This window comes from Ctenopharyngodon idella, chromosome 10 (assembly GCF_019924925.1).
Source record: "Ctenopharyngodon idella isolate HZGC_01 chromosome 10, HZGC01, whole genome shotgun sequence".
Classification (NCBI taxonomy): domain Eukaryota; kingdom Metazoa; phylum Chordata; class Actinopteri; order Cypriniformes; family Xenocyprididae; genus Ctenopharyngodon; species Ctenopharyngodon idella.
This window is the reverse complement of record NC_067229.1, coordinates 12908535-12935980: the sequence shown is the minus strand read 5'-3', so window position 1 is coordinate 12935980 and position 27446 is coordinate 12908535. Positions and strand designations below refer to the sequence as shown.

Sequence of the window (27446 nt, the reverse complement as noted above, 5' to 3'; positions counted from 1 at the left end):
GATGTCTGCTCTTGGGAAGTCTAAAACAGTCTGATCCGTTAGCAGCCACTGCGTACAGTTCCCTGATAACGCTAAGCTTCCTGCGAGCCATGCGTTCACAAAAAACGTGGACAAAAAAAGAAACGGTAAACACAATTAGAATTGCGAATAAATGCAGAAACAAACAAAACCTGATAAACCATTCAATACCTTTTCATCGTTTATCCGTACTGCTACCATTTATGTATAAGTACTAAAATGCCGATCAAACTCTAAACTAAACACTAAGGAGAGATTGCATTGGTTCTTTTAAAACTCTGCAAATGGCTCAAACGCTTCGACAGCAGACTTCTTAAAAACAAAGTGTTTGCATACATGCTCAAACTATTCAAATCGTACAGCTTTGTTTACAAAAAACATCAATATGTACCATTTTTACATTTTAAGCTGACATACTTCCAGAGCTGATTTGCTGGTATTTCGACAACAATTGAAGTTCACATATGACCTAACACATTTTATGCTATTTAAATCCAAATTTTCACAGTATCTGCAAAAAGCTTGTATTCCATAAGGGCCTACTTAACTCATTCTCTTACACCAAAGTCATCTGTAGCAACTCCAACACGAGAAGCATTAAATAAATGTGTGAATAAAGGAGGATAAAAATAAAAATAGACAAGCTCCCATATAGGGGCCTATTTCTCTCTCAGTGGCCGAGCGCTGGGACGACTGAGGAGTTAATACAAAACTAATTAGCAAAAATTGACTGGTGCCAACCCCCCCTTACCTTTTCCTGCCTCACTACACAGGGGGACAGCAGTAAGCCCAGAGCACAGGTGTACCGCTCACGCCAGCTCTAGATTACTGCCCACTGCCTCCGCTCTCTAAACCCTTCACCGTGCTCCCCAGGCCGCCGTTATGTCAGCGAGGAAATGGAGTGTGATGAGCTGCATTTTAAACTAATTTTGCATCTTTTGCACATTGGAAAAGAAAGAAAGGCAATCGTTTTAGAAGCACAACAATAGTCGACAACGAAAAAGATGCATTAATGTACGGTCGACATTGTTGACATCTAAAAACCCCGCGTTGGGCGCCAACTAACTAGTCCAAATCTGCGAGGAAAGATCGGCACTGACAATGCACATTAAATGGATTACACGAATTTGCCTCGCAATCAGGTTTAGGAGAAATTTACCCACTAAAGGCAAGTGGCTGTGCAACAAACATCTTACAGTGTTTCCCATCCCAGAACCATCTGCTTCGTTTAATCCAATCACATTGCAGCAGGAAAAAATGGTTCAAAAGGAGGTCAAATGCAATGATATTAAAACTGACTGTGCTGTATCCCATCATTGGATCTGAGCCGGTCCTTCATCACTGTGTCTCTGCCAGTGTGGTGGAGGGGTGCACAATCAGGGCAGAAAAGTCATAACATGACAATGTATTTTTATGAATGGCCGACAACCTCATTTTTAATGAATGGTACTGTGTGAAAGAGCACAGTGGCATGGTCATTGTTGCAGTAACAGGGCTGGTCGGTGGGATTTAGCGAGCAGAAAGCAGGGGAGGATGGGTGCGAGGGGGTGGGGAGGTCCCAGCCCACAATGTGTACTGCAGTAACCACAACAAAGGCTGTGGTTTATCCCACAATCGCCTTAAATAGATCCAAATTATTGTTATTCCTCAGCCTGTGGAAAGGAAGAGAAATATAAAACGGCTGTAACACAAGATGTGCCAAAAGTCAGCCTGAAGATATCAGCAGATTCAGTTACTGGCATAAAAAAATAAAAAAAATTCTACAAACCGCCGGCTTACTGTAGCCCTTGACCGGCTTTGCCTCGGCCCTTGCAAAAACTTTCAGCCAACTTCCCAGAACTTAATACGAATTTACAAAACTTATGACAGGGCGCCTCAAGCATGCGTCATCAAAGCTAACTAGTTTTGAAAGACACACTGTATAGTAAATCTCTTTAAGAGCTCACATAGAAGTGGGTCAGACGTCTTTACAAACATTACACACGCAAACGGTTTGTTCGACGCAGCTCTGGGTCAATTAAGGTAAGTCCAGTATAAATATCTAACAGCCTGGCAGGGAATTTTGCACACAGGCCCGGTCTCGCGTTTGTTATCTATCTGCTCCAGCGGTATCCTTCCATTGTGTAGTGAGACTGAAAACACTGCAATAAGACACAACTACATTTCACAACAAGTGAAATTGCATTAAGTTGACATATATCACGACAGTGAATTCAAAGAACTCTAATTGTGTTTTTTATTAAAATAAGTACTTATTAAAGGGTTAGTTAAACCAAAAATTCTGTCATTAATTACTCACCCTCATGTGGTTCCAAACCTGTAAGACTTTCATTCATCCTCAGAACACAAATGAAGATCTTTTTGATGAAATCTGAAGGATTTCTGTCGCACCTCATTCAGATTCGATTGAGCTTTTGCTTATGTTCACTGATCAATGTTTATATGTGAGTAAAAGCCTAAATTAAATCTGTTCATCATAAAAGCGATCGAGTTTCTTCAGAAAATTTGGATTAAACCACTCAATTCATATGGATTAGTTTTCCGATCTCTTTATGAACTTTTTAAAGCGTCAAAGTTGCAATTGCGTAGGCTGTCTATGGAGGGGCAGAAAGCTCTCAGATTTCATCAAAAAGATCTTCATTTGCATTGCACTAAACTCTTACAGGTTTGGAACGACATGAGGGTGAATAATTAATGACAGAATTTTCATTTTTGGGTGAACTAACCCTTTAATGCATCAATTTGATTCTCTATGACAACACAATAGCCTTTTTTTTTTTGTTGTTGGTAATAATTTAGACTTAAACCTGAATTTGAACTGGAACTTCATCTTAATCTCCCATCTAGAAGTTTCTATGTTTCTTTTTTAAATTAACTTAAAATATTAAATTATTTAAAACTATTACTTCTACAACTCTGCAAAAAAAAAGAAAAAAAGAAACAAACTGCCCGATTTTCATGTACTTCCAGAACCTAAATCTAAAAGGAAACAATCACTGGCGTAATGCTAGTCTGAGTCTCCACGGCTATTAGCCCCTTTCGGCTGGTTTAAATGGCACACCACTTTGTGGCCCAAACAAAACCACCTGTTTTAACAGGAGGTCAAGAGGGCAACCCAAAACCAAAGCTTGCCCTCCGCTTGACTGGCTGCTAATGGGAGTGGATGTTTATCTAGAAGGTCAAATGCCTTGAAGATGGGGTCACGACCCTAACATCTTAAGCCGTGACCTCTCCCACGTGTGGAGTGCTCCTGCCGTAAATTAGCCATGGTTGCATGTCCTCAGGCCTCAGTGAACACCACATTTGTGTCTTTTTCTAGTTCTCATGTTACTTTCTGTAAAGAGATTTATAACATCTGACTAAAATAATAAACCACATGACTATTGAAATTAGAAAGTGTTTTTCAAACACATATTCAAACATATATCCAATAATGGAAAATATTGCAAAAATGTTCAAATATCGAAAAACATTGCAAAAATTGTGAAATACAAACTTAAACTTACTGTACATATTATAAGAATACAACTGGAAAATTATTAAAAAAAAACGTATCTGTAGTGCAAAAATAATGACAAATATTGATAGAACTGAAAAATACAAACTTAACATTACATATAGGAAAAATATTATAGAGAATATATATATATATATATATATATATATATTACATTTTATATGGAAAATATTGAACAATAGTGAAAATACTGAAGAAATATTAAAAAAACTTAAACTTACATATAAGAAAAATATTTTTTAAAAAAATTTGCAAATTAAAGCAAACATTAAGAAATACAAAATGAAAAACTTGTAACTTATTTCTATTGTTCTGCTAGTTTATTTGAGTTTTCTGGTTACCTAGATTGAATTTAAATGTTCTTTTCCAGCAATGTCCGCTAATATCGATAGGTAGCTCTGTTATTGTCTAGATGAAGTGGGTGTGTTTTCTGGCCTGCACCCCTTTGCCCTGGCAAGACTGTGGGATAAATTTAATTACTGACTTTAGCTCCTCTCAGAAGCCCCACTTTCACCATCTGTGTATGAGGTCAGGCTCTCTTCAGATGGCTTTTAATCAAGGGGGCTCCAGCAATGCTCCACTGCTTTAAATAAGACAGAGGAGGAAACCTGATCGGCCTCTATGCAGGTCAGAGATGAGGAGAGAGAGACTCCCATGTCTTTCTTCCTCTTGTTCTCTTGCTGACGTCTCTTATTCACCATCGAATCAAAAAGAAAACCTAACTTCGCAGATTAGGATGTTAGCAGGACGCTCCCTGCTGAATAGGCTTTCAGAACATCAAAACTGAGGATTTCGGCGGGCCGCGGGGAAACGCGTTTCTGTGACTGTGTCGTACTTATCCTCACAAAAAGCTCAAAGGCTACAGGCCTTTGTGTTCCCACCAAGTCAAAGTGATTCACACGCTCCCGTTTTGCAACCTGCCGTCTGCCAGATACCACGGTTTTCCTACATGGCGCTAAAGCTCACGTTTTACGGCTTTATCTCCGCCGTCTTCGGGTTACACTGCGTTTTTTACTCTTTTTATCGGCACCTCATCAAAGCATAAGTCAAGTCCGTATGGAACACGAGGAACGGCGGATGCGCACGCTGCCAACTCTCTCAGACTTCACTGCCACAATTTGTGCGAGAGAGGAAATGAATGTAATTAAGGTGCTCAGTTTGCCTGGCGAAACAAAGTGCGCTTCTTGTCTTCCAAGAGAAAGCTTGTGTTTGTGCTGCTGTCAGTGCAAGACGGATCCCCTGCCGCCTTCTGCCAATTAACAGTCGCTCCATCAGATATTTGCATCAGACTTTTCCACTGGAATTTTAACTCCACAGACAGTTGTTCTGTTTTATATTGCGCAGTGACTTTGCAATTAGAATAAATAACTACAAATAAGTCATTATATTTTTGAATTAAAAAGAAAATTCACTCTCAAATTAACTACGTATTTACATAAAATATATTTTTCTTTTATTTATTTGTGAAAAGTGGCAGAAAGGAAGCAGAGGATTCGATTTTGAGTTGCACAGACCGTATGGAAAAAATCTGACGCACTTTTCCTATTCTTCCCAGCTTTCTTATTGACTGTTGATGTATTATAAAAATGAAATAAAATAAAGTACAATCCATAATTTGCGATACACTTTTTGGTGCCCACATTGGTGTCATTTGCATCTTTATATGTTATCTTATATGTAACAGATTTAGTGAATTCAAAACGGGACTTACCTGCATGCACGAAGTAGGCCAAGTACAGGTCGAGCTCCTTTACGGAAACTCCTATGTGATGGGGCTGCACGCACAGCCCTGGGTTCGAGCACTGCGGAGACTTAACCAGCCTTTCACCATCAGTACTTTCAAGCGGAATACCTTTGAATAAAATCACCATGACCAGGTCCAAGCGCCACACTTTGTCCGCCTGACGCAGGCAGTCAATTCTCCTCATCTTGCCCTTCTGGTCGGGGTTGGAGAGCACACAGCAAGGAGGCTTCTTCCCGGTGACAGTGAGCACAAAATCCTCGCGGAACTCCGGCCGGATGTCCTTGCGGAGTTTGGCCAGCAGCCGCGATGCCCACTTCTGCTTGACCTCCGGCTTCTCGCTGAGCAGCTCGTCCTTCACGGCTCGTTCCTCTTCCTTAGACATGCGCTTCTCGTGCTTCTTGAAGTATTTTCTCTTACGGGCCTGCAAGTTGAACCAAGTGTAGGCAAACGCTCTCACATGGGGCAGCAGTGCTTCAATGAAAGGATGGAATTCATCCTGCCAAGAAGGACAAGTAAGCAGAAATTAGTCCACATGGACACTATAAAAAACACAGTTCAAGTTTCAGAAAATCTTTAAAAATTTATATAAAAATATACATTTAAAAATATAAATGTTTTTGTTTTAATTTCAAGTACAAAAATAACAACCAATTTTTCACAGCAGACACCATGAAAGCTAAACGTGTGCATCTACATAAAATCCCATTCGATTATTTTGAAAAACGGCCCTCAACAGCAGGAGTGTGTCTGTGAACCGAGCAGGGCAGTGTGTGTGTATGTGTGTGTGTGTGAAGCTCGTCTAGGACATATCTTGGCTCTCTGGCAAGAATGTTGGTCTTTAGGGGTCTGCCAGGGCCGAGAAAAAGCAACAACCGACCAGGAAAATTGGAGTGCCTATTTTTATCTGTTCTCCATAAAAATGCACACACGATTCCAAAAACCGTGCTACTTCATTCCCTATCAGTGAGGAGTGTGTTGTTTTCACACAGGAGTGTGTGCGGGGCAGATTGTGCAGGGTTTTGGAATCCCTTCACCTGCCGCTGGTGCAAAACCTGGCAGAAAATCAATTTTTATAATATAATGACAAAAAGACCAGCGAAATATTGGCCGCAATATTAACGCATCTCTTTGTACACACTCAAAGTCTAGCAGAGGATATAATCATGCAGGGATTTTTTTTTTTTTTATCTACAAAGGGAAGTATATTTTAATATTTACAGGATATTACTGTATCACCTGAAATGAAGTTATTTAGGAAAGCTACATAATGCAATAACTGTAAACAATACACCTAAGGAAATATTACTACATAAACTAAGCATTTTTAATACTGTACATGTGCTTAACTGAGCAATTATCAAAATAATAATTAGCCTATACTGTATGTGCATTTCTGTCTCTGTAGGTTTGCATGTCCATTTCTTTATTGCCTAAAGAAAAAACAAATAAACACTAATAATTGGGCAAATAAATAACGTGTGGTTTCTAATATGAAATAATTTGGGATTTTACACAGAAAATAACTCAGGGTTTTTATTACATAGAGAGAATAATGGCAGACTGCCAATCACTAGAATAACATTTCCACAAACAGCAATAGCCCTGCATCGTGTCCCAAAACCGACCGTGCGAGTACGAGAGGGCTGCCAGCAAGCAAGCAAAGTGCACTATGTGCTGAGCGCAGATTTCATTTGAATAAGCACAGATATGAATATAACGCGCTGGGCCTCGGACCAGTGCCTTTAGAAATTTAAAAATTAATTCGGTGTAATTTAGGAACCTTAATTAAATTAATTTCTCGGGCCAATTTCAAGCACTGCTGCTAATGTTTGTATCGTAATTAAAAATAATCACAATATACCATCAAGCAAAAATAAATAAATATTACAAAAAATACACATATGTAACACATTTGCATAATTTTGGATGTGTATTAAGTTGCAGATTGAAATAAATATGGTACTGTTTGTGTAAGATTACTGTGTGTTAGTCGTAGACTCAACAACAGACTCCCTATAGATACATATTGCCATATCTCTTTTGTTACACCACAGGAAATCAGGGATTTGCATAAGTATATATCATTATTATAGTGTACGGAACAATGTGTGTGTCTCCTGTGAGACACCAAAGCAAATGTATATGTTTAATCATATTGTTTCCTTCCTGTCTTGTTCAAGAATCAAACTCCCTTGCCTCCGAGGCATAAAAACTGTATTGTTTCATCCTTCATTTAAACCAGTGAATGAATTTCCTTATCTGCCTTCAATTGACTCTCCAAGTAACTTAATCCAAAGTCTGTGAAATATTGTTCCTCAATAACTGATATCATCTATTGTTGCGGCTTTTTATACATGTATATTATGTTTTTATTTCAAAAAAAGGATCTGTTGCAGACTTGTCCATGTTCAAACTTCTTGTAAAAAAAAAAAAAAAAAAAAAAAAATCAATAAGGAAAATCTCTACTGTAAAAACATGGATAACTTTCTGCAGTTCGCTAGCGAGGTTTCTAAATAAAAGGAACAATTGCTAGAATTATGTGGTGAATGATACACAACAGATCGTATTTTAACATGCAAATTATTCATGTTTCAGAAAGTGTTTTCTTCATTTGTTATAATTCTAGCAATGTACAAAAACTGAATTCTAGGAAGATACACACTCGTAGTGGCAGAACAAACAGCTCTTTGCGTTTTGGAGCGTGCTTGAGTGTCAGTATAGGGTCTGGTTAGCATGTCAGGTTTTTCCAGACTCCTAAAGTGTTTTAAGCTGAACCTCGCTGTCCTATAGTAAGGCCTCAGCAGGGAACAATAGTGCCTCGTGGCCAAAAGAGACAAGAGAGATTTAACGCATGTAAAAATAGTACGAAAAACGGACAATGTGAATGCACACGTCTCTAAAAAGACAACTAATGTGATGTTAATACATTGAAAGTTATTCAATAACTAACGTAAGAGATAAAAGTATATTTTTGCATCAAGGAGTTGAAAAATGTGTTATTTTGATTTTAAGGATTTTACTATGAAATGAAAGCTATATAAAGACGTGATTTTCTGGCACTCAGAGGACTATTAAAGACGACACACACAAACACACACACAGAGAGAGAGAGTAGACCTCATGCTGCCTTAACACCGTAACAGTGAGGAAATCAATGGCTCGTCTCAATTATCTTCAACACATCTATGACTTTTAGATATTTAATAATATCACTATCATATTACTTGCATTATTACTTATTTAAAAGAAAGAAAAAAAAACAGTGCTTTAAAAAAATTTGTAAGACTGTAAACTGCACTGTTCTTCTAAATTTTGCATGTCGCTTATTTTTAATAAGTATTGTTAGCAACAAATATTTATAGTCAAGTAAATAAAATATATGAGCTATATATCATACGATATATGAGTTTTTATGTGAGGTGTCGGTCAGTGATAATGTGTCACATTTATAGTGATTGACAAATTATCAAAAGCTTCCCCATGGTTCTTCATGGATTTATAACAGAAATAAATAAGCTCTAAAACAACTAAAATCTAAGTCTTGCGTTATCAAATCTATGAAAAGACGACTTAAAGTTTGAGCTTTCTCAGCTCGTCTTTCTGTGCACATTACATATAATTTGTCTTTTTTCGCATGAATCCTCTCCAGTGTCTCCAAACAGACTGTAACTAACATGGTCAAAAGAACGGCCCTATTCGTGACAATACTGAGGCCTTCTCCTTTGTTTTGTGCATTCAACAAAACACATTTAACCAAACAGTTTAAAATCATATCAAGTCTACAGTATAACACTACAGCTTTTCCAGACCTGTCACCTCAATTCACCTGCCACCATGATTCAGACAATGGCTGGATTTCTTTTTAAACCTCCTTTAACCCTCTCAGTTGCTGTTCAACTTTATTCCACTTTAGTTTTTATTCTGTGCCGATTACAAAAGTACGATAAAGCAACAAACAAACAGCACTATGTATTTATAATCTTATTGTTTAGGTTATCAGACATGACAGCACCAAAGCTAAAACAGTCTTAACTTTTAGATTGTACTCAACTTCAATCAATGTTAAGTTTTTGACATTATATATATATATGACAGTGAAGTTTGCAAAAATCTAATCAAAGAGTTTCTGATTACTGGAGAAGAATAAAATATAAAATAGCAGAATTATTGCTGGCAGCTGGTTCAAACTAAAGTCAATACAGAAAACGGCATAGTTGTATAGATATTTAACAATAAAGTGCACTTAAATATGACTATTCCGATCTCAGATTATTCTTTAAATGTGCATACGTTTATGTGCTGTCTTAAACTTAAATGTCCACACTTTCAAAAATAAAGTTCCTTATTAGAACCAACAAGAAAAACAGTCTGTGATAGTAGAACCTTTTTAGGTCCTGCAAGAGTTTTTTATTTTGCATTTCTTTAGATTTCTGATGCTTTAAAGAACCCAGAGTCCAGTGAACTAATCTGAAAAACTTACAAATGTAACATCAAAAACTTTCCCAAAAAATACATAAAAAACAAAGCAACCTATTAACAGGGGTTTCTTTGCTGAAAGTAAGAACTGTTAAAGAACTTTATATTTAACAGGGTAGCCGAATCAAACGTGCATAAGGTTGACTCTGCAGGCTTAGAGTATCGTTTTCTTTCATGCACAGCCCTATTTAAAGCTTAACTTGCTAAATAAAATCTCTCCCTACGCAAAAGCGGCTAGAACAAAATACAACTGTATATAAATGTGCATATGAAAGAAACATATATGTGTGTGAGGTGGGCGCCATCCACCATGTGGTAGTTCAGTTGGCTCTGTCAGAGCAGAAATGCCTTACTACACACTAAGTTACTTGTCTTAAGCAAAGGTTAGCCCCTATCCGTGCTGTCCCGGCCAAAGACACCGCTCAAATGCAACAAACAGAGTTAATAATAGACGAAAATGTCACTTACCTGTGTTAGGCATAGCGGAGAATACATATCTGTCGGTTTTAACTCTTGAATTGGCGATGTATATGTTGTGTGTGCGTGTGTGTGTGTGTGTGAGTGAGGGTGTGTATGTGTGAATGTATGGGGTGTGTGTATGTATATGTGTGTATGAAAAGAGAAAAAAAAAGAGAGACAGAGAAGAAGGGAGAGAGGGAAAATAAAGCCTTGCTTCTTGCTTTCACATTTCCAACTCTGCGAAGTGCGCGCGACGCTTCAGCGCTCCATAGAGCTGAACTTTAACCCCGCCTCGAGTTACACACATCTACTGTACTGTACTGTTAAAGCCGTATATCCAAACTTTCGGCATTATCATCAACTGCAGCCTAGAGAAAAGTCCCGACGACGGATGGATGGAAGTACAGTACACGGAGATTTCACAGAGCCATGAGTGAAACTGTAGTGATGAACCGCCGAGAGGAGCGATTATTTCATCTTGCAGTCATTTGAATAGAAAAAAAGATAGAAAAAGTTGTCCGGATGCGTTACAAAAGTCGCGTTTGATTCATTCTTCGCTGTCTCTTATAGCGCCGCGCCGCGCCGCGCGCTTGCATCCGCCGTGAGGCATGTGGCGGTGCGAAGCAAAACTGAGGCGGATTTACGAGCAGCGAGGAGGGCTCGGCATGCTTAGGAAGATTGTAATATCCTTAAAACCCCCTGTTGCAAAAGCTGCCACTTGTGTCGTGGTTAGTTTCGACCTGAGAGAGAGAGAAAAAGAGAGAGAGAGAGGAAAAAAAGTGAAGAGCACGATTCGAGTCCGCTGAGACGAAGCTCCCGTTCACTTTTGCCGTTCAAACTCTTGGGCTCTCCCACCAGCACAGCGCCCTCAATATCGGTACGAGAGCCATACACATGCGGGACAAGAGAAATATGCACTCCCAATGCCGTTGCACTTCATATACATGAAGTACTGTAATGCAGAAAGTGTGATAATGCATTTAACATGTTTTGACATTTCATGCACTGATTTTTGTGTATTTGCCTCCGCTTTATTTTAAACACATAAATAAATTAGTACTTTTGAGAAAGAAACGTTTGGAAAAATAAGACGTTCGTACAGCATTCACTGCCCTCAGTAGTGTGTTGTCAAATGATAAAATCATTCCAGATTTAACAAATCAGTAATACGTTTAATTTAATTTTATTTAATTTAAAAGGTGCGTTTGCACAAGCAGTAAAAGTGCAATCAAATAACTGCTTCTACCTGCATATTAAATACATTTTTAAAAACTAAGTAAAATGTGATAACATAGGCTAAAATAAAAAAAATAATAAAAAAAAAACTGATTATAGGGAAATGCGTAATGCATAACACGAACAACCAATCAGTAAATGAATGAAGCTTCACGAGCCTTAATTACAGTTCTCGCTTCATTTCGAGTCGGACATGACGAAAGCAATAACTAGTTAGTACGCGAGATTCATACTTATTGATAATTATTTTGACTCACTAAAAGAACCAGTTCAAAGGAGTCAATCGTATGGGAATCGCTGTAGCCTTTGTAGTTGACTCACTAAAAAGAATCGGCTCAAAAGAGTCATTCATTCTGGAATCGGAATACATTGTTCGCGCTGAGTGTTTTAATTAAGTAAAAAGAACCTAAATCATTCAGTAATCGAACTATACTGATCGCGCAATGTTTATGATTCACTAAAATGAACTGAAAAAAACGTCATCGAAATCTTGCGGTTGTGGATTCTCGGAACAGATCGCTTATAATTCTCCAAAAACCATTCTTTCTATTACTACAACTGCAATAAATAAACCAATGTTTTTTTTTCTTCATGCTCACGTAATATGTCTATTCGACCCCAAGTACATTTCTATCTGCACGTAATCAGTAGCCTATTGTTTTACAATATTTTGAAACGGACCAGTTATAAGCACCAATGTTTTCAGTATCATCTTTCACTTCTGTGAGCCCCGTCATGAACGTATTTCAGACTGATATGCGGCTGACAGGTTCCTTAACAGCGTATGCCTATTAATATTTATATCAGGGATTTTGATAGGCTATTTCAAAGAGCCAGTGGAACAGACCACACAAAATGAAACCCTGCATGTTTTCAAAAATGTCAAACCTAAAGAGGGTCATCTAAACAACTTAAATGATTTAAAAACAAGTTGAGATATGGACACTGATGGACAAGCGACTGCCAATGCAATGTTATGTTTCTAATCACGTGTGCTGAACGTGCAAACATCATTAATAAGAAAACCTAGTTCATGTAATTAGTTTGGTTGGCACTCAGCACCGTTTTATTATTAACCACTCTCGCTGTAAGTCAATCGGGCGCCCCCTAGAAAACGGCAACGTGCAGGATCCATTTCAGTGCACACAGAAAAGTGTTTCAGAAAGACGGGATGGTATTCTAAATGAGATATCAATCTGTTAGGGAAACAAAAAAAAACAAAAAAACACTATATTCCAGAAAGTAAGCATTTGATGTACATACATGAGTCGAGATTTCTGAGCATTAAACAGTGAAACAAACACCAAGGTGCGTTTTGTTAAATGCAAGATAGGTTATAATTAACACAGCGCTATGTATGATGGAAATGATAGGAAACTGCATATTAATTATGCTCACAACTCAGTCACACTAACTTGCTGCAGGTGCAGGTCCTTCCCTCTGGTGTTTTCATGAGCTACTCTGTGATTGGGCAAAACACTGAAATTCAAAGCTCACAACGTCGCTATTGGGCAAGTTTCACACGCATGTGACAGCAACCACTCCTGACACTCGGTTTCTCGGTAAACAGCCCCGCGGAACACTAATAAATTAGACTGGGAATAGAGAGACCGCTTATCTTCATGATATCAGACTTCCGTTTTGTTTTGACAGCCTGACGGGAATGCAAAAGCTCAACATGTGCAACACGGTCAGTCAGACCTGACGTTGAAATGTGTCGTTTCAAACTTTATGCTGTACTACAAAACTGACACATTTAAATAGGAAAAATAATGGATATAATACCAGTTATTTTGCATTTATTCTTTCCAAACATTTTGAATTGTCTACTCTTGACCTTGAGCGAAAGGGAAGTGATTCCTAAATGAACTAGGCTATAATTCTGTCAATCCTGTCACTTATCTTAATAGCCTATACAGTTTTCTTAAATTTAGCTTGAGGTAAATGTATTAGCACTTAAAGACATTCTTTGATAAAGTTTTCTATTTAAAATATCTAAAGAAATTTGCTTTAAAAATAGGCTACATTTTGTTTATTTGTTTAATTTCATGAAATGATCCTTAAACACAACATGTTTGTAGTAAAGCAAAGAAAAACTGGTTCTTGCTGTTGTCCCAAAAAAAAAAAAAAATTCCTCTTCACTCCTGGATATGTCTCAGGTGTGCACTTTAACTCCATATAGCCTAGAACAACAGATGCAACAGATTCAGCAGTTTGCGCTGGTTTAGCTCCGCAATTGTAATTTGAATGGGAACTTTACTATTGAACGGAGGAAACGTTTCTCGATGTCTCGCTTGTCAAGTCATAAAAAGGGAGTCGCATGGCAGCATTCATTTTAACACATGAACCGCCTGTATTTAATCATGCAGCCTTTATAAAACTTAAAAGCGGCCTAGAAACTTCAAGAGACTTGGATCAATGAATCATCCAATAATCAGATTTTCACATTAGTTTTATGTTTCAGAATTCGAAATTAAATATTATTTGATTGTGGAGCATATTTAAATGCCCACTTAGGCCTAAATGTGCTAGGTCTGAATTCAAAACTCCCGTCACAGCTATCAAGAGACTTACATTTACGCATTGATTTCAGCACTGATTGGCTGAACAGCGCCTATAGGCCCGATGACGAACTTTTCACTCACGAAGTTGGCGGGAAGAGTCAGGTGAACTGAAAACTATAAAACAAAAAAGCAGTTTAGTAGATATTTTCTATCAATGACAACATATATTAGAGAAACTTTTAACAGAAATTTACATGACATTCTGTGTCAAACATGAACCTCATATTCACTTTGAAAAGTTTAAATGAATGCCATTGAACGTGATGATCTGAATGACCTTGAATTTTAACACGAGATTTAGGTTTAAATATGGCATTTAATTCAGACTCTATGCCTATTTCAAATCGTGATATTATTTAAAAAAAAAAAAAAAAAAAAAAAGTAATTAAAAGTACAAATATATTAATCAAAAATTGACGTGTTGTCTATAGCTAAACAATGAGTTACAAAACCTACACCGTTTATTCAGGTTTATTTTCCATTGATCCTTTATGAGGCAAGACGAATGTTACCAAGCATTCAATCTCGGATAACCAAAAATAAAATAATAATAATAAAAAGAATTTAATTTATATTAAAATTCTAAAATTCACATAATTTTGTCTCGTTTAATTGTGGCAGACATTAGAGACGCCTTTATAGCATTTTCTGCCAAGTTCTACGAGAAGGTAGTGAATGCCAAGGCAACTGTGCCAAAGCTTTTGGAGGCAGAGTGGCAAAGACGAAGCAAAAACTGCAGTGTGTAAAGGACAACGGAGCGAACTACAGGGATTGAACTCTTCGAAAGAAACCATATTTGGGGTTTTATGATGCATTTTCTGCTCATTTTTAAGTGTGGAAAAAGTCACGGGACCAAATCAGGTAAGGCACCTAATCCACTTGGATGGAGTTTCTCCTCAACTTGAGTGGTGGACGTGAGTACAAATCACTTTTTTTTATTCGAGATTAACACAAGAAAGGGGAAAAAAAGAAAATGAATACATCTGCGAGGTCTTATTTGAGAATCCGTTCGGGCTTTAGCGGGTGCGAAAGCACATCGCTGCCAGACGAGTATGCATGAGTGTGTGTGTGTGTGTGTGTGTGTATGTGTGTGTGTGGGGAGGGGGGAAAAAAAGTGCGCGCTGAAGTTTCTCTGAACATCCCGACAGTCTTCAGGGGTAAAAATGCATAAAACTCAGCGTTAGATCGCCATCTAATGAATAAACATCCTCAACATGGCTAAAATTATTGTGTAAAAAGTAAATAATGCAGCAAGTTAGGCTTCAATGAGTTAATGTTGCTTATCATTTTAATGGGCCAATTCAAAATAGCTAAAAGCAGTAGTAAAGCACTTTTAATCACTTCTAAATTTATGTAGCTGCGGGAACTAATGAATGACAATTTCCACTATACTTAAAAAACGAGTTCTTTTTTTATATTACGCATGTTGTAATATCACGAAAAAAAATAAAACATGCTCGGAAGGTCTAAGATGTCAATATTGCATTTGAAAATGCAATTCTCGTGCACTTCTCATTATAAAGCACGTGTCTTAATTTATATGCAAATAAATTAAAGCAACTCGAAATATTGACATATTTAAATGATTGTAGTTTGCATAAAGGCATTCTTGTCAAAATCACCCGTATAGACTCTTTGTACAGGATGCGTCAGTTGAAAACTAATTCTAAATTGACGAGTTCCAGCTCAAATCATACTCGTATATAACAAAACAATAAATCATACAATGCAAATGAGCTAGGGAAAATGTTAGTGAGGAGAGATGCATACATCCATATAAAGATGATTTAATCTGACGTGAAAAAATACGCTTTCACTGTAACCGTACACAATAACTATTAAAAGCCATAAAAGAGCAAGAAAGTAGTTTTTGTAAAGGTGAGTGAAATAATATCTAAAGAGGAGAAATCATTAAATAGATAACACATAAAATTACGATACCATTAATATAGATACAGAGAAATAGCATATAGATAAAATTATGCCACCATTTAAGCCAAAAAGTAAAAAATAATATATTAATGGTATAAACAATCATATTATCATTCAGTATTATTATTATTAAAATAAATATTTATAAACGTATTACCTCATGCATATAATAGCCTACCAACATATTTCGTTATGGTGTCATACAAAACCATTAGGCATTTTATTATTATTATAGTTGTCGTTATTATAATTATTAATATAATTTAGAATATAAATGATTATTTATAATGGGCTCAATGCTCATCATCATTAATTTAGCCCGACGTCCTCCTCCATTCTATCCAGCCAGGCATCAAATATAGGTAGAGACTCCACCTAGAGGCTGTAATCTGAACTGACAGGACTCGAAACAACATCAAAATCTTGTACCAATTGTGTGTGTGTGTGTGTGTGTGTATAAAAATAACAAATCAACCTTACCTTTTCAGACACACTTGTGAAATATAATTCAAATTATAAGGGGATCAGTAAGCTTTGCTCAAGACCATTTTAAGAGCAGATATATATTTTGTGTGGTAAGCATGAATAAAAGTAGAAAATGTCAAGAATAATATAATAATTCCAGATTAATTGTAATATAACTACTGTATTATTTTGTACAATTAATTATAATACATATGATCAACATTTTTTTTTTAACCTTGTTCAAAACATTAATCCAATGACTGTGATGTCCAAAATATATAGAATATTTAGTTATAGTAATGTACTACATTTCAGTAATGACAAGCCAATGCAGAGCGAAAGATAACAGTTCAAACTAATGTCTGGCTTCAGTCTGAATGATCTGGAGAGTGAACTGGAGATGTGTAACTAATTCACCTTTTTTCTTGCATTCCATTAAAAGCCACAAGAGGGTGATCTTTCTATACAGAAGTCCTTTTGATATCCAGTCTGAGCGCCTGTAACCGTGAGCCCTCCTTCCAGTTCAGCAAGAGTGCTTTGTCCATCAATATGTTGAACTTAAACCGCTTCGGAATGTTGTCAAATATCACATGCACTTCAATAAAGAAATCTTGACAAATATTTCTCATTTTGTATTTAAAAGAGGACAAAGTGCACACTTTTCACCCAAATGAGGCCAAGTTAAAGATTTGTGTTTGGGAATGATAAACGTGGTGGCTATCCAAATGTAAATACCACCCAAGCACGGGAGCCCCACGCTCAAACGGCACACACCTGGAACATAGGCACTGTGGGGCAGGATTTTTGTGGAATGGGGGGTAGATGAGGGGATTGTGTGGAGTCGCTGGATCTGGGGCTGCAGTTCTGCTTAGGCAGCCGGAGGGTAATAACATTATCCAGCACCATAGCAGCTTGCCTTCGGGGCTTTGCCAAGCCGGGCCTTATGAATAAACAACAAGAAACACGACAGAGGATCCCCTTACTCTACCTCTATTGTGCTTTTAAATAGGCTGATGCTTTAATACACTCAGAGTTTGCATGTCTACAAAACGACAGGTGACTTTTAAAAGGGGATGGAAAACATGTATAAAATGGCAGGTTTTTTTTAGAGGAATATTCTGAGTTCAGTACAGGTTAATGTATATTACCTGCAAAAATTAATTTCTTTAATGCCAGTGAGGCAGCTACAATAGAAATGAATAGGGTACAGTATAGCCAAAAGATGTAAATAATAGTGTTTACATATTTTAGAGAAAATATAAAATAAAAATCACTTACTTATCTGAGGCAGATACAATTGAAATTAATGTCTGTCTGTAAGTGTTACAATTTTCAGTTTTACTAGTACAGACATAAGCAATTAGAGTGTTAACATGATTTTAGTGTGATAAAATCACTTACTAACCTTTTCTGTGTAAAGTTATAGCCAATTTTACAACTTTGTCACCACGATAATGCTGAAAACCCTAAAACAACTGTAAAATGATGGTTTAAACAGCTTTGCGGCTCAAATAATATACAAGTTTAAACAGAAGAATTGATTAATGTACTTTTTGTAAAATTATAAGATTCATATTTATCTTTTAACCCTTCAAAAAATTAGCCCCATTCACTTCCTTTGTAAGCGCCTCACTGTAACCTTGATATTTGTTTTTTTTAAAGAAACGGGGATGCAATAAATATTTGTATCACCATTATGCCACCAGAGATGTTTTAGTATTATTTATATACTATTATAGTTATTTTGAACTTTTATATTTTCAGTTTTCATTTAAATTTTAGTGTTTTAGCAAGTTGTGCTCTTGTCATTTTTATTATTATTATTTAATAATATTTCTATTAAGCTTTAATTTTTAATGAGGTTCTTAGTTTTAGTAATTTTAGTACTTTAACTCAAACTTACTTTATTTCAGTTAGGCCTAGATGTCGAGGATACTTTTCTATTTTTCATTTAATTTTTTAAAGTTTAAGTTCTTCAACTATTTATGTTTTATTTTATTTCAGCTTTATTTCAATTAATGAATTTTTTTTTAAAGTTTTTGTTTTTAGTCAAAAATAACACTGCATGCCACAATTTAAGTCGAGTGAGCTTAACTTGTATTGCACTTGGAATGTTCCTTTAATATTTCATTTTTGTTAAAAAATAATTGAATTTTCTAAATTTTTTAGAACTATACGACTTAAAAATCCCCATTGTTCAATCAGCGTTGAGAGAATATATCCATGGAGTGTGTGTTTGTGTTGGTAAGGGTGAGACGGGTGGGGGAGGAGTGCTGGTGCTGGTTTGGAAGCAGTGGGCTCCACCTGCTGCCACTGAGATGCCAGCGCTGGAATACGGCCAGGATTGGCCCACAGTAAACCCTCTCTCTCTCTCTCTCTCTCTCTCACACACACACACACACACACACACAGGACACACAGGAGATCTGTGAGTCAGGCCTGCACAGCGCTCTCTCCTCATTCACAAACACAAGCTAACAGGCACGACTCGGCTCGCATTCGCTGTGTTGTTCAATAAATAAAACTGTTTCCTCCAAGCACCACAAATACTGTGAACAATAGGACTGATGTGGTGTTTAAAGAGCGATTGGGCGTAGATTAATGAAGAGTGGTGCTTACGACGGTTCTAATGAGTGCGGTGCGCTGCAGACAGGGGCCTTGATAAGACGAGAGGCAGTTGTGAGAATAAAGAGGAGTGAAAGGAGACAGATGGGCCCTACGACGGTGTGAGGAGACAGGAAACACACACACACGAGGAGCCATGAAGAGTATCTTCATGACTGTGTGTTACTATCTTCTTCTGTAAAAACCACACAGGCATGATTTGATGAATGTCAAGTGGGAAAGAAAAACACTAAATTGCAGAATTTTTTATTAAACATTTTAGAAAAAGGGATAAAAGACATATTGTTGAATTATTATTATTTTCCCTTATTTTTGGCATTTAATTAGGATGATACCAGAAGTAGGGTCCATTTTGATCAATTTAATCAGTAAACTGACAGATTTGAAATGTATTAAATGAGTGGTGAATATCCAAAGTTTCTGGATAAGGATTTTTAAAAATCAATAAACAGAGAATGCACTCAAAAAGCACAATTTCTTTCTAAAATCAAAAGTTTAGGTTCAGTATTTTTTTTTTTTAAAGATATTAATACTATTATTCAGCAAGGGCACTTTAAATTGCTCAAAAGAGACTTCTTTCAAAAACATGAAAGAAAAAATTTACTTACCCCAAACTTTTGAATGATAGTTTATATTTTAGAGCTGAGTATAATTAGAAAAGAAAAAAAAAATGTATACTTAACATTAATAACAACGCATATGACTTTTTCAGGTATCTATGCTTACTGGATAAAGATTTAAAAAAAATTAACATAGGTTGCACTCACAAAAAGTAATTTTTAGCTGATTAAATATTTGAGAGCTATGCATAAAAATATATATTTAAAATAAAACATTTAATGACTTTCCATAATAATAATAAAAAAAAAATTCCAGGCATGGAAATCAATACTTCAAAACTGTGATATCTCCAGTTTTCCATGAATGTGGGAACCCTGAGCTTTAAACCATTTTCACAGAACATTCAAATCTTTATGTATTTAATACCAAAATGAATAACTTCTTGACTTTTTTAAATTAATATTTAAATTATTTTTCCAGGCCTTTATTTAATAATTAATTTATTTATTATTCTTAGACATTTCCAGGTTCCTAGAACTGAGGGAATCCTGCATTTTCCATCATTTTTATGTACAGTTAAATGGTTTTTAATTAATTATTTCAATAGAGACATACAAAATTCTCATTAAATGCTTCATTTTTTATTTTTTAAGTAAACAAAACAGAATGTTAATAATATTGGCAATTACATTGATTATCAGCCGCCACAAAATATATATCAGCAAAAATCAGTGCATCCTTAAACTGAATATGCGGGAATTCCAAAAAAAAAAAAAAAAAAACGTTCTAAGAAATCATGCCACACATGTCCACCAATGTCCAGAACTCACGGAGAGTCTTTCTTAAAAACAAGCCTCCAGGCAAGTACAGTCCATATGCAAGCTGTTGCAATAGCCAGGCATATGCTGGGTATATATAACACGTTTTCACCCTCCCCCTCATTCCTTCTGTTTGATCGCGGCGCAGACCGCCAGGAGCACACCAGACCGCGTGCTCACTGTTCACTGCATACGTGGTTCATTCAGCGCAGATACGGCCGCATAAAGGACTCAAAAATCAATGGAGAGAGTCACGGTGAGAATGCAAAGGCATCACACTCACACAAACAGCCACACATACACAGACAAACAGATGTGCAAGGCAACCTACCCACCCTGAACACTTTAAAAAACACTACGAGACACCTGACAGCTGTTCCTGGCTGGTGGGGAAAAAAAACGAAGAGGGAACGATTTGCAGCTCGGAGCACACAGCTGGATATGGAAACAACTCCCTCTCCCAACATACATGCGCTCAGCTCTCAGCATGCAGGAACCGACAGGTGACGGAGATAAAAATTAACTACAAGGACAATCCCAAGTGAATTCCCTTATTACGCCATTGAAAATCCTTTGATACAAGCGGACTCTGTTGATCACTACAGTGACAATGTGTAGACACGAATTATGCCAGTCCAAGACTGACCTCTCTCTTCGATAATTTCCTGTCTTTCCCCTTTTTTATTGGTCTAAAAGGCCTTAATTTTGTGCTTATTTGAGATCTTTTTTGAGCTGGCATAATAAGAGATAACATTATGTGATGTATTTCAAAATTTAGAATTTTGACGTGTGTGTGTATATATGCATTATTAAAATTGAAGCATGCAAAATTCTCATCAAGATGCTTTATTATGAAAATATTTTCTTCAAGTTCACCATGAAATCGAAATGAGCAATTCTTGTTTTCTTATGGAATATTGCAGTATTTATTATAAATGATTTATCCGTGCACATCTTTTTTTTTTTTTTTAAATTAATATACCCTCAATCTGTAAATCAAATAACTTCACCCTCTCTCTTGCAGTGACGCTATTACTGGGACAACCTATCACTCACATGAGATCGACCAATAGCAAACCACATTGATCCAACCATCCAATCATTACCACAACGTTTCGGTCCCATGACCTTCATCATGGGACCAAAACGTTGTGGCAAATAAACAAATTTTGATCCTTTTGCAAGCATTGATAGTGTGCCGGACTTTCTTTTGTTTGTTTTTTATTTTTGACTTTTTTGGTCTTTTGTCCTACGCACTTATCCATTACCTACAGGTGTGCGAGGGTAATTGCTAATTATTTATTACACCATTGAAAATCCTACAATAAAAGCGAACTCTATTGATCACTACAGCAACGAAGAGTAAATGCCAATTATACCAGTTCAACACTCTCACTTCAAAAATTTCCTGTCTTTCTTATATCAGTCTAATAAAGCGGCAAAAGTGGAAGGAGGAATAACTGTTGACAGGCTTTTGAATCACTGAAAAATAATGCACACCCACGGTGGTAATGTAGCCACAATGCAAAGTTTTCGCAGTTGCAAACCATTTAAACAAAAAAATTGAATTTTGAGTTTTATCGAAAAACAAGTTTGCAGCTCAAGCACAAGAAAAAACTGTGCTTTCCATAGATAATAAAAGGTAATATTATTTGTTACATTTGCTTGCTCAGTGTGTTTGTGGGATTCGGTTCATTTGTTGTTGTCAGCTGTAAAGACCCTTGAAATCATTTGGCGAAGTGATATGGTACTATAATTAGAGATCGACCAATATATCGATTTACCGATATTTTCCCTGATATTTAAGCATTTTACCATAATCGGATATCGCCATTACAGCGCATCTGAGGGGAGACGAGACAACGGCATGCACAGGTAAAGTATACTGAGACAACCAGCTGAATTTAATTCTCTCTCTGTTGTCTGTGCTCATCATTAGCCTCGTGAAGTCGTCTGCATTTTGTTGTTCACTCGGTGGGTTGATGCTCAGGAAATGCTCCAGCATGGCCACCGCATGTAACTTTTAACAAGATTCACTTGTTTAAAACACCGTAATTATATAAACATTTACTATATAACCATTAATTCACTAATAAACATCCAAGTAAACACAACTGTATGGAAATTAATTATTATTATCTCCGCAAGCGATCACAGTTTGAGTATAGTTCTGTGTAAATGCATAGATAAACAGCGCTTTGTCAGCAGATATTTCATAATCTAGAACGACAAAAACAATATTAATAATTCTGATATAGCATACCAGTTGAGAAATGTTTTGTTTGTTATATTCCAGTATTCCAGAGAATATTATTCAGTTATTGAACATTATCCAGCGAATTATTCTTCACTCTTTAGCCTATTAAACAGCTTATAAATCTACTAAAACTGTAGTTTAAAATGAAGTATTACATTTCTGTAAAGTTGATATGACTCCTGTCTTTAATTTATTTTCTCCATTTGAAAACATTAGACATTCTACATTTATTTTGCTTATTGTTAACATTAGTGTTGCTGCTGATGCTTTTTATAAATAAAATTATTTTTGTAATATGAAGATTAAAATTAACATGAAAGACTACTAATTTTCAACAAAAACAGTTTAGTAACAGTGCACTTTTTTATTTTTTGCACTCTCAGACCCCTCTATTTATTGGTGTATAAATAAGATTTGTTTTTTCTTCTATGGAAGGAGGGAGTGATTGTTATAAATAAAATGTTGTAAAGTTTGTTGTAAGTTTGTGTGGTAATTGTGTCAAAAACAGAAGTATAAACAGTTCTGCATATCGGTTATTGGCACATAAACACAAATTAACGGTATCGGTTCTAAAAAAAATCAATATCGGCCGATCACTAACTATAATGTGATCGATAGACCTTGAACTACTTTAACTGTGTGTTTACTGGAAAATAACTGCACACATTAGAATGTTCATCAACCAATCAGAATCAAGCATTCAACAGCCCTGCGGTATAAAATACTGTAAAATAAATAACGTGAGAACGGTCTAACTTTCAACTTGACAACCAGCTTAAGCCGCAGACAGAGCGTCAATGAGGTGTCGTCTGTCATTTCGATGACGCGCTCCACAGTCAATGATTTTTAGAGTATCGTGGTTGATGCGCGATCATTAGGCTTTCATGTCTACGATCAGAGGTATGAGGCAGTGCCAGGCCTATTGTGCCCATCTGCGACAGACAGGCCGTTCGGGGCCCTCTCCTACGGTGTGACTAACTCATGCCGACAGTGCCAGGGATGAAGAGGGTCCCGGCCCTGCCAAGGGAACCACCGCTGCTTGCCTCCACTCAAGGCCGCCTTTGTTGTGGCTTCACTATCTCCCCACAACATGTGCTTCTATCAAACCCACACTGGCAATATCCCACTGAAAAAAAAAAAAGAGACACGTGAAATCCGCTTTTCGCAACTATATGTGTAATGTCTTCATTTGCCATGTGGATCTGTCTATCTCTATTTACTGGAGGAGAGGGATTTATTTCTGTTTGATATGTGTGGTTCATACTGTAATGTATTAATACGGTGAGAGAGGAGAAGGGGCGAAAAAGGACAGGGATGCTTTTCTGGTGAACTCACATAGAGGGGGGGATGACACAAAAATGTAAACGATTGAGTAAAAAAAAAAAAAAGTTTAAAACCTTTTTATTACATATAATGTGACAAAGAATAAAAAAAAAAAAAATATATATATATATATATATATAAATTTATTAAGATTTATTCATTTAAATTAATTTTATAGGCCTTTAATTCTCTATTATACATATATATAGTCAATCTATTTTTAAAACAGCTCAAATGAAAGACTTCAAATAAGCAAAATCTTTTACAACTATTACATCTTAAATTTATACAATAATCATTATAGTATAAAACAAAACCATACAAAAAACACAACCACCCCCCACCCCCAAAAAATTTGGAACCATAAATGTGCTAGAAAGACTTCTGACTTCTGTTTTAGAGTAATGTCTCCCTCTAATGGTCAATGATGGCAATTACACTGAAATAGGGCAATTAACTTTGACTGTTATGTTCTATATAATCTACAAAACACATTAATATTGATATGCAAAAGAAAAAGTAAGCCTTTCTATTTATTAAATGTCAATATTAAACTACAGCAACGACAAACTTTGCAATATGAACTTGCTCTCTTTCTCTGCACAGGGCTTTTTCTAGTTCTCCTTAATACTATTCCTTAGGTCAAGACAGGATTGCATGGCTTCCAGACTAAATCCCATAGATTACACTCCCAGCAACGTCTTTGAACGCAGAAGCACTATGATCTGAGAACAGATGTGCTCATATGTAAGAAGGAATTCCATAATGTTCAAACACATCATATATGCAGCCTTTCTCTTAGCTCCTTTTATATATGTGTGTGTACAGAAAAGCAACTACATATGTTAACCTTACTGTAAATGTTGGACTACGATATATTAGTGAGAGCAGAACATATATTTAATTGTGACATGAGTGCCTGTAAGCTCATCCACATCCCTTTATTGTCTGAGTCTTTGTGTGTAAACGGGTTCCGCTGACGCCTCCTGAAGAGCAATGGTGGATGGGCAGGTAAATGAATGGGGTTGCCTTGCCAGAGCAGGAGAAAGATTAACATGGCAGGGGTACAAACCTACAAAGACTTCAGCTTGGGATGAAGGATACAGGTGGAGAATTGGAACAGAGCGACAACATCATTTACTTCACCAGCCTAGTGAGGGGTGGGAGAGGAGCAACAGGGCGAGTGTGTGCGAGTTTCGTCAGTCTCACGCCACTCTTAGATTAAGTTTCATGCTGTTCTACGGTACTTTTTCGACTCTGTAAAGAGTTTAAATACTGTATTGAAGCATTTGTAGGAAAAGCTTAGTTGCTTAAGATGTACTAGAATGATCTGTATCTAAATAAATGTTTGCTCTAACAAATGTTTAATTTGAAAATATTAAACATTAAATATTAAACAATTAGTAGATATATATATATACAGTCAAATCAAAATTTATTCAGACACCTTGAACATTTCATTCATTAATACAGTTTATTCACTATAGTTTAAAAAATGGTAATAAAATATGACAAGATCTCAGAGTTAAACTGTCAGAAAACATTAATCTTAATTATGTCAGATAACACTTAAGCAAAACATGGTCAGGTCGAAGTGTCTAAATAATTTTTGGTTCCAAATTTTTATCAATTTTACTAGTAGTCCACTGTATGAAGAATTTTTGGGTATAATGTCACAGTTTACTTTATTTTGCTATCCTCACTTACATAAATGAACTATAGTGTCCTGCACCCACTAGTAAAAATATATCAAAAATATAAAAAATGTCTGAATAATTTTTGGTTTGACTGTATACAATTTATAATTATCTAATTAATAAAAATATGATATTATAGTAAAATTAATTAATGTTAAACAGAATGAAAAAGTGGATGTAAGGGAGAGTTGCACATATATATATAAATATATAAAAATAAAAAGTAAATATACCATTATAAATTGAATATATAAAAAAAAATATAATTCAAAAATAAAATGTATCATACTATATTATAATATTAATGTAATAAATAATATGATTGTATTTTTATTAATAATATTAAGTTAAATTGGAAAGATCTTTTTTTAAATAAATGCAAAATTGTGCTAACAAATGGTTAATTGGAAATACTAAATAAAATATTAAATATAAATATAATTTAAATAAAATTAATAGTTATTTAAATTTAGAAACATAATACAATATTAATATTAAACAGAATAAAAAAGAGGGACAGATGTAGTTCATTGACCCCCAGCAACAAAATACGCTCTATATGAAAGACTATATTAAAATTATAAAATGAGTAGCACCATGAAACACCATGAAAGATGATTCATGACACACAACTTGCTAAAATTTAAAATGTAACATGAGCTACACTGTATACAGCAGGAGCGAAAGTGTGACGGTGTAACAACATGAGGATAAACTCAAGGGAGCAAAGGTGACGGCCGAGGCAGACCACACAGAACTTGGACAAATTAGAGAGGAATGCTGAAGGAAGTGTTTAGTTTTCAGCTTCACTTTCAATAAAGCTGACGCACCGTGTGTGTGTCTGATTGCTCCCCCGTCCGTTCCTGTACACGCATACGGTCCATCTCTTGCTCTGTCTGCTACTTGAGCCCTCTCCGTATCTAATTTTCTTCATTGCAGCATTAAATGGATGTGCCCTCTTGAAGGAGTGGGTCAGCACTTATTTCCGCACAACTTAATGAAAAGCACATGGCTTGGGTCCTGTTTTAGCAAACCTTCTCCTCCCTCTGGTTCATCCATCTATCGCCAAAGTTACTCCTGCTCTCGATGAATGATGAACCAAGCTCAACCCTGAAGGCAGCAGACTAAAGAAAACAGAAAAGCGCCTGAATCCAGAGGCAGATGCCAAGTGAAAGACATATCACTGCCCCTCTGCACTGCATTCTTAAACCCAGAGCATACTCTAGCTAGTTTTTATGCGTACGCTAGAGTCCGCGTACAGTGCCCGTGATGCAAATTACGTCATCAGCATAGTACTCGTACAGCTAGATTTTTCAGGTTGCACATGCACATTTCATTTTTTGTGCACTAAATAGTTTGTCCAAAAGGTGGTAACACAGGCAAATGTTTCATGGACAATAAAGAAACTGATGAGACATAAGAAATTTACGCAACTCTATTTTAAATGAATACAAAAATATTTTAATCGTTCAAACAATAGCACAAACACTTGACAAGGATGCCTAGTGCATGTGTAGAGCGCCAGGGTTTGCACAAATGGAGTATGAATTCAACTTCATACACGTAAAAAAACAAAGTATACTTCAGCCATATACATTGCTGTCAATCCCTCTTAAGACATACCTTTCCTTGTAAGGCAACAGGAGAAAGCGTAACACCAAACATGGTGTCTATAGTCCCGTCTTACAATTAAAAGAGCTAATCAGCTGTCTAACTCCTAAATGCACATTTGCTGAAGACAGTTTTGTTGCGCA

At 36.2% G+C, this 27446-nt stretch overlaps 1 protein-coding gene and 1 long non-coding RNA gene across 11 annotated transcripts in view; one reads left to right on the top strand and one right to left on the bottom strand.

The window, feature by feature from the left end:
* Positions 1 to 27446, bottom strand: part of nfia (nuclear factor I/A) — a 167556-nt gene that overhangs the window by 120513 nt on the left and 19597 nt on the right. For 5 of the 10 annotated variants that reach the window (XM_051908655.1, XM_051908654.1, XM_051908656.1 and 2 more), the window contains exon 2: positions 5247 to 5775. In XM_051908655.1, the coding sequence (XP_051764615.1) occupies positions 5247 to 5775 (529 nt within the window). Of the gene's footprint in view, positions 1 to 5246; positions 5776 to 10223; positions 11128 to 27446 lie in introns of those variants that run through there. The other 5 variants (XM_051908664.1, XM_051908658.1, XM_051908659.1 and 2 more) reach the window with 5 other exon arrangements.
* LOC127520504 (uncharacterized) lies at positions 12396 to 17032 on the top strand. The gene is made up of 2 exons (XR_007932139.1): positions 12396 to 14875; positions 16854 to 17032. It is a non-coding gene; the product is annotated as an uncharacterized LOC127520504 (long non-coding RNA).